This window comes from Lolium rigidum, chromosome 6 (genome assembly GCF_022539505.1).
Source record: "Lolium rigidum isolate FL_2022 chromosome 6, APGP_CSIRO_Lrig_0.1, whole genome shotgun sequence".
In the NCBI taxonomy this organism is placed as follows: Eukaryota; Viridiplantae; Streptophyta; class Magnoliopsida; order Poales; family Poaceae; genus Lolium; species Lolium rigidum.
The window spans coordinates 296,723,619-296,732,695 of record NC_061513.1 but is presented as its reverse complement, the minus strand read 5'-3'; the positions used below and the strand labels follow the sequence as shown (position 1 = coordinate 296,732,695).

The 9,077-nt window shown below is 40.0% G+C and overlaps 1 protein-coding gene across 1 annotated transcript; it reads right to left on the bottom strand.

The window, feature by feature from the left end:
• Nucleotides 1-263: 263 nt before the first annotated feature.
• On the bottom strand, nt 264-2,467 carry LOC124666263. The gene is made up of 3 exons (XM_047203607.1): nt 2,408-2,467; nt 863-1,231; nt 264-569 (listed from the first exon to the last, which is right to left on the bottom strand). Exons 2-3 carry the CDS (start codon nt 1,214-1,216, stop codon nt 387-389), a joined length of 537 nt encoding a protein of 178 aa, XP_047059563.1. The 5' UTR covers nt 1,217-1,231; nt 2,408-2,467; the 3' UTR covers nt 264-386.
• Nucleotides 2,468-9,077: the final 6,610 nt, after the last annotated feature.

Here is a 9,077-nt window from a genome sequence, read left to right as displayed (position 1 = left end):
GATTGTGTAAAAAATCAACTCAAATTTTAAAGACCACTTTGCCTTCTTTTTTATCTAAGCATAAACCATGCCAAAGCAAAGATACAATGCCATTGGATTTCATAATTAGACAAACTAAACATTAATAAACATACACACATAGATCATAGGACATTTGTAATAGATAATGATCCGGTGGATCTAGTTATTATTAATCAACCCTTCTGGCGTCCGCACCCTAAGGTGTGCCCAGCCCTTATTTATTACAAAGTGCAAAAAAAAGATGAACATGAAAATATAAGGTAGTATGTAGCATATCACACATGATTGCTACTAGCAACACTGTTGCATCATTATTACAATATTTAATTCTCCACCAGATCTAGTACATTATTGCCCAGGCTTGTTTAACCAAGGAATACTGCACCAGCAACAGATTTCCCGGTAGGGCCACAAATTCCAGCATAGAGTGAGGTTCCAGTCTCCATGTCATACGCCTTAGCAATTGTCCCAGATTTCTCCAGTTTCTGTTCAACTTGTGCCCAATTGATGTTGCAGAATTTACCTTTAAGGCCACATTCAGCAAATACCTGCCCCATTTCAAATAAAACATGACAAGATTATTATTAATTATAGAAAATTTTCAAACTATTAATGGAATTAAGAAAATAAATCAATGCCACGTTTTTTATTCCGGACACATTTTATTACCACATCTATTATAAAGAGTTTATTTTTCCCAAAAAAATCATGTTTCGTGTTATCATCCCATCACTTTCTATTTTCCTTTTTAGTAATTTTTTATTTTTTTATGAAGTTGAGCTTTTGAAAATCTGAAATGGTAATCAGTTTAGTAAAAGATCGTGTATGATTGTGTACTTACCCTCCCTCCAGTAGCATTGTTGGTATCGGAAAAGGCAAGGAGCCATCCACATTCAACACCAGCTTTGTTTTTGGCGGAATACACGACAGCAGCCTTGACACCATTAATGGGCATGCCTGACATGGCGAACCCATCCAAATTGCAAAGAGGATTTGGGAAGTTTCTGACAACCTTTCCTGCAAATATTTTGGTAGCCACAATGCTCAGGGGGCCCATTGTTTGATTCTTCAAAGCACCTGCTAACAGTTCATGAGACTCCAAGCAACGCTCAGCTTGCTTGATCATCTCATCTAAACATGCTTTCTCCTCCAAAGTGAGTTGCACATCCTTCATCTCACACTGAACTGATGCCATTTTCCCGCGTCGATCCTTAAATTAAAAATATTAAGTCAACCTGGTATAGTACATGATTTTAAGATTGTAGATGGTTTTTGCATGACAAAAAATCTCAAACATTAATCAAGATAAAGTAATCCTATATGTTGATTAATCTTCAACTTTGGAATTATTTTTATAGTGCTTACGTACCATGCATGTATCTAGGGCTGGGCGTTCGGTTTTAACCGAAAATTCGGTTCGGTTTCTCGGTTTATTTGAGAATTCGGTTAGTAAGAAATGGTAACCGAAATTACATAGGTTTCTCCACAAATCAGTACTTCGGTTATCAGAGAATTCGGTTCGGTGTTCGGTTTTTAACCGATTTAGCTGAACGCTGGTAGAAAATAAAAACTAGGCCCGTACAATGTCATGCGGTAGCTAGACTTGGCGAGTCGCCGTGACGAGAAGCCACTACCGCTGAGCGCGTGCACACAGTCTCATACCTCATACAGTCATACAGCCGTGTGTAGGACCCCTACAGCCATGCACTAGTTTATCTTTTAGCAACATCAACATGCACTTGTTAAATACGAGTACATAAAAGATGGAATTAGAAGAACGCTAAGTATACACTTAGCTACGTGCATGGGGCTACCTTTTTCTTCACGAAAGTGTGCATGGGGCTGCATTTTATTCGAGGGAGTTTCATGTGGCTGCAACGAGAATAGGAGACACATGCGATCTGGCATGAAGTTCGGGGTATTGGCCTCTTCGCTTAGAAAATAGTACAAACAAACAACATTGTGAAAGCTGGACGGGGCGATTTTGGTCTCTCTCCACAATATTTCGGTTTTAACGTTTATTTCGGTTAATCGAGTGCTAAAACCGAATTTATTATTATAAATTCGGTTTATCATATTTATACACCGAAATTTCTTTCGTTTAATTCGGTTTCGGTGTATTCGGTTTCGGTTCCGGTTAGTTCGGTTTCGGTGTTCAGTTTCGGTTTTTTAACCGAAAGTTATACATCTGCACGTTGCCCTCCTAGTTCATGGAGTAAATATAGTATTCCCACAAAGTCAGCGGGAAAATATGTTTATGATCAGTAGTAATTTCAGTACAAAGAAAAAAAAAGCCTGTATAACTTGACATTTTATCCAAACTAGTACGTAATAACTTATTTGGCTACTACTGATTAATAGAAAAAAGATATAAAAAACAAGCTACCTGTATGGAGATAGAGCAGGTGGTGATTGAGATCAGCGTAGGAGATATTGCAGATATAAGTGCAATGGGATGAGTACTTGAAGAGGCACCCGTTGGGTATTTATAGCAATAGACTCAATGGTAAAAATATTTTGAAAAAAAAAGACTCAATGGTTAAAATGGAATAATCCTTTATCCCCTCATCGCAAAAGAATCCATGCTTATCGCATCATCTCAAAAAGTAAATTCCCTATCCAGCTAGGTATCTTCAGTAAAGTTGTATTGTTACTAAGATGTGTCTCAATCGGTTCTAAGTGGATCACAGCCTGAGATGGCTTCAGTTTCCTGTAGACTTTGTCGCCAGTCATTGATGGGTTTGTTATGTATGTACTACTATGAGTATATCTAACAAATGCCTAAATTTAAGCCTGTAAAATGGTATACAAAATCCTAAAAAAAAAATTACAGGCTCAGAAGGATACTTCCTGGAGCCTAAAAAGTGTGATCCGTAAATCTTTGCTTACACATGTGTTCCAGTTGTTAGTGTCAAAAGGCTTTTTTTGTTCCTCTTTTTCTTACCCTTTTCCCCATTTTTCTCTCCATCCGCGGCCCGTGGTGTTCATGTTGGGGCAGGGCAATCGAACTCTGCATCGAGACTGGCACCGAAGTGGCAGGATCCACAAAAATAAACGGCCAAAATATATTTGATCCGTAAAAGACTTCCATTTTATAGGATACCAGGGAATAAAGCCTTATTTTGCTGTCATGTGTCAAACATTTATATATGGAGCCTTTGGTGATTTCTTACTGAACTTGATATCATCACTTAATATTTATGTCGAAAGTTTTATTTCATGTAAGCATATCACTTCCACAAATATAATTAATCTAATTAGCAAAGGCTCACGGCCGTCGGCACACCGGTAGACTAAAGTATTATACCACAGACATGGGTATCCTAGGTACCCTCCACTTAGACATGCGTCGAAGAACTCGGGAAGTCGGGATAGTTGCACGACTGGCTGGCCACTACGCTGTAGCCCGAAGGACACACAAATCACATCCGTTCTAGAATTAGTGGGTACTACCGAGGCGGAGGATACGGATCCCAAATCTTGATGTGTCAAGCGGAAAAATTGAAACGGAGCTCAAAATATGGAGAAAAATCGGATGTTACACAACTTAGGATATAGTATATGTAGAATTGTTAAGCGTTCAATTTTTGTGTGAATCATTGCTTGATACCCACACTTCTGTGATACCCAAGTAGACACCAGGTAATCTTTGTCCTGGGTCCGCCACCGTGTGTGGCACCTACAAAATGGTGCATGACCATGCACTTCACGGGCTCTGTGAGATCCTATCATCAATTGCATGGGCTATTATGATTTTTAACAAGTATTTTCGATGAACGATTTTTTTGTATACATCAATTTTTTTTGCCATATGGATGGATTTCAAATGTCCCAACAATATACATAATATGTTGCATGCAGAGTTTTCATGACGCAATGATCGAACTTCCCATAGACTATGAAAACATAAGTGAGAATGGATGGTCTAGGATGTGGCCAACCGGGGAAATATATCGCCCGACCGACACTTGGTGTAGACCATAAAAACATAATTAATCTGCAAGATGAACTAGAAGGAATGTATCTAAAGGGGCTTAAGGACCTGTTTGGATCGCAACCAAAACCAACCATACCAAAATATTGGCCAGCCCATGAGATTTGGTAGCTGTTTGAATTAGTGCCAAAAAGTTGGCTGGCCCGGCGTGCCCGCGCCCCGCCCATCTAAATTCTCGCCAATGCACGGACAAGCTGAGGGCGCTGAAATCGTGTGTCAAAATATTGGCATCCTCACTTCCCGTCCCTTTGTTGGTGGGCCCGGGCTACTTTTTCCTTTTCTTTGTCACGTGGTGCATGCTCAGGGTATATATCTTGTAATTAATCGATCGGTCCGCGCCTGATTAGCAAGTGCATGCAGGTCCGCTTGATTAGATGCTTCCGGCCATACCAATCAGGCACCATTTTTCCTAGTGATTTTTATTTTCTTTTTACTGAATTCTTTTCCGTTGGTGCATCATTATTTTCTAGCAGACCGCAATAGTATTTTTCTAGGAGCACATTTTGGTATCCATTTAGTATATTTAGTGTGTTAAATAGTATTATTAGTATGATGATCTAGACATTATTGGTCACAAAACAAACATAGGTCTACTTCACCAAATTTTTATCTGGCCCAATGGCTATAAACCAAACAGCAATGACTTAACAAAATTTTGGTTATGCCCTAGCTTTGGTCATGCCAAAATTTTGGTGGGGCTTGTTTGGGCTCAAACTAAACATACCCTAAGAAACTTTTTATACATGGTGTGTGCATGTGTGTGCAATTTTTTTTCTCTTTTCATTATCTATTTCTGACTTGTTTGGAGTAAATGGTTCTAACATGGAGAAGTAGCAATGATGGAAAAATGAATATGACGGCAAAAAAAATAGTTCTTAACAAACAATGATTACAATGCAGACACGTTCACACTTGCAGACAACAAACACTAGTAGAGAAACCCCCTTTAGTACCGGTTCCAAAGGGCCTTTAGTACCGGTTTTGGAACCGGTACTAAAGATCCGGTACTAAAGCCTCCCTTTAGTACGAACCGGTACTAAAGGCTATTTCGTTTAATTTTTTTTATCCATTTTTTTCTAATTATTTTTTCTCTCCCTTTTTTTATTTTTTCTCAGAATTTCTAATATTTCCGTTAGTCTCTAACTACACTTACCCGTGGTCAAACTTCCCGGTCGGTCACCCATCCTCACACTACTCCAACACTAGCACGCTTAACTTTCAAGTTCTTTTCCATCCCACTTCCAAGTGCTTCGCACGCATGTTGTTGATAGTAATATCATATCAATCCTATTAACATGTTGATCGATGTCACACTTCTATATTATTTAAATTCCAAATAATTTTTTAATAAAAAAAGTAATGATGTAATAATAATGTTGTCTAAATAAATAAAATTAATTTTTTAATTTGTATTATTTTTAATTATTTTTTAGTTTTTAATATTTTTTGCCAAACCTAAAATTTGAAAATATTATAATTTGTTAAAAGTAATAGTAATATTCTGGGATTCAAAAATATTATAATTATTAATTTTAATTTTTTTAAAAAAAATAAAAATATATAAAATTCTAAATTTCTGGAAAAAACTAAAATGTTCCTGCTTTCATATTTTCATTTGGTTTTTTGTGAATCTAAAAATTGGCTAACCGAGTAAGCCCGGGTGAATTCGGATGTAACTTTTTCCCACGATGATTTTGATATATTATACGTTATTTTCCGACATCGTATGCAAAAGTTAATGCAGTTTTACCATTTTTCAAACTTTTTTTGCTCTTCGAATTTCTTAATTTCTCCGAATAGTAGGTTGCATATCATATAAGAATCTAAAAACATTTTATTTTTTGAATTTTCTATCATTTCTATTTGTATTTTACAAAGCAAAAAAACGCGATCCACAGGGGGGATGGAGGTGCGTGGGGAGCAGGAACCGGTACTAAAGGTTAGTACCGGTTCGTGTCACGAACCGGTACTAAAGGTCCTTTGGAACCGGTACTAAAGGCCTGGGCAGTGGAACCGGTACTAATGCACCCTTTAGTACCGGTTCGTAAGGAAACCGATACTAAAGCCCTGGACGGAAGCCCCTTTTTCTACTAGTGAAACACACGCAAGACACAACTTCTATTGAGCAATTCAATCGCCAGGCTCCAAGATTGGAAAAAAAAACACCACCTGTGAGTGTTGGAACATATTCTCGCTTGTACCCACATATAAAGTGTGGAGAATTTATGCCCCATAAGAACCCTATATATTTAGTGGCAAACAACAATGACATGCAATACGTAGAACATATTCTGCCATGGAATAGAAAGAAAAGAGAAATCAAATTTCCATGGCAGACATGTATATCCTTTTTTAGGGAAGGCAGACATGTATATCTAGGGACCTAAGATAATAGAGTTCAGGTCCGGGCCTGCAGGAGTGCAGGTCTTCCCGCGTCTTTCCCGCCAACCCGAGGCGCGTGGACGCCCCCGCTAGGCTCCTTTTATACTGGGTTCGGCCTAGAGGCGCCAGATGCAAAGTTGAGCCACGCCGGCTAATAATCAATTTTGGAGGCCGCGGCTAGGATAGATTTTAGGTGCTGGCACTCCCAGAGGCCTATAAAGGACCTTTGGAGAGGACGAGTGAAGATGCTCTTAGCCAGCAGCATGTCCTTTCCAGCCCATGTTGGCCTAAAGCGTGCTTTGCAGCCCATATGGAGGAGTGCAATCGTCCAGAAGGTAGGCTAATCAATGTGTGACGATCCTGTGCGCGTAAGCACAGTTTTGGGAGAAAAGAGGTGAGGTGGCTTCATCATAAGCCAGCAAAATCAGTAGTGAGGGTTTCTATTAAAAGATAAAAGATAACTCTGCTGGAAGTGAAACTAAAACATTATTATGATATCGAAGAAGCACTGGATACCTTTATTTCATCGCGTATCAAGTAACTAGTGAACTTGTTAATCGATAACATATTTTTCTATCCTTTAAATATGTTATAATATAATCGTATACCAAGCTTTTATAGTTGGTTACAATAATTATTACCAGTAACCAGTTTTTGCACTCACAATCACAAAACTCGAGCCGCCCAGGTAGCCAATGGCAGAGACGATGTGAATAGAGTCCATATATCAATCGATTTAGACACATGTGAATATGTGATGTTTATGGACCCCCGCGATCAAATATCATATGACTACAACTAAAGAGAGTTTCCTAGTGATATTTCGGTAAATTTTATTTATTTCGTATTGCCTTATCTTCAATGATGTACCAAGTTGCCAATCAATCCAAAATCATTTAACGGAATTAAGCTATTAGGTTATTTTCCTTCGTGAGGTAGATTTTAAATATTTACAAGTCTTAATGTGGTTAGTTCTAAGTTCGGTCGCTTCCAATATCTGTTAGATTAAATAAGTATGATTTTTTTCTAAATATATTGATTTTAGATATATCCATACCATATTAATTTAAGGAAAAATAATTGAAATCTATCTGTGTAATACAAAGTTATTAAAAAACCCAAGATTTACAAAGTTGGAGATATTGAAATAATTGTTCTTGGATGCAAAATGAGACGATTACTCATCATTTAGCGAACTCCAAAGCTAGTCCAACATTTTTGCTAATTTAGGCACCAAAAGAAAGCAAGGAAATACAAACGTCTGCTCGATCCCTAGACACGACACGCAGCAACACAAAGAATGCATGCATATATAGGTGACGCAACTAATGAGATTAACACTTTAAATATTTATGTTTGAAAATTCAAAATGTTCAACTCTCGAACCAAGAACCAGGTTTGTGGTCAGTGAAGCTTCACTATCGGTTTTATTTTAACAAGGGCTTCAAAACTAGACCACGGCCTGATACGTATTTTCATCCTATTTGTAGTTTGGTACTAAGAGCATATCCAATCGCGTCCTTAAAGCGTCCCCCAAACGGCATGGATTGAGCGTTTGGGGGACGTGTTGTGTTCGTGCCGCGTTTGGGGGACGTCTAGAAGTTGTGCGCGCGCTCGCGTCTGGGGAGACATTCCTTCTGTCGACGCTGTCAGCAGGGACATGTCGTCCTTGCTTTTCTTGAGCATCATCTTCTCCTCTTGCCTATCTTGAGCAGCGTCGTCCATCTTTCGTCGGTCTTTTTGTCGCGGAAGAGCAGGGTCGAGGAGACCTCGGAGAGGCACTGCGTGATCGACGCTAGCATCTTCTCGGTCAACGCAGCTTCGGCCAAGGCGGCCTTGGCAGCCTTGTTGCCGATAGGACGCCCTGCCGATGTTGCCAGCGGCGCATCCAGATCAATGGTGTCTTTACCCTTCGACAAGGAAAGACACGTCAACTGCCATTTCTGGTTCTTTTTGAGCTTGCTATAACAATGCATCAGCATGATCGACTTCCCGTCTGCATTCTGCCGATACATATCCATGACCTTGTCGAACTAACAACATGAAACACAATCACATATCGTCGAACAAAATGTAGGCGCTATAGATTAGCTAAGAAAGAGTCGTACCACGCCGCTGACGTCCATGCCGGTGTCGCCTCTGGTCTCGACCTCATGATGAAACCCATGAAACATGTTTACCGACGCCTGGATGATGGCCCATCACGTCGACATTGCCTTCTGTATACTCTTCATTGTCACTTTGTTGTAGTCGATGTTGATTAGTTTGTGCTCATCGAACTCGGCCTTAATCCTCGCCCAATACTTCTCGTACTTTCGGTTAGCGCCGATGATGGAGTCATGGCTCACCGTCGACCACGACTCGCAGAGACATTGATCCTCCAGAACCGTCCACTTGGGGCGCCGTGTGCCCGACGTCTTCTTCTTCTTCTTCCTCACGCTGGCCACGTCAACCTCCACGAGATCATCGGCAGTCTCCGCGGCACCTGCGTCCTCGTCGTCCTCTTCGTCGCTGCCCTCTTCGTCCTATCGTCGTCGTCCTCCACCCCCTCCCCCTCCTCCTCCTCAGCACAGGCGCCCTCGAATTCAAGCGGGCCCACTAGTAGGAAAAGCCGTATAGATGAGATCTTATTTCTGTGGCACGCCAGGTACTTATGCGCCACATAAATTGTTTCTATGGC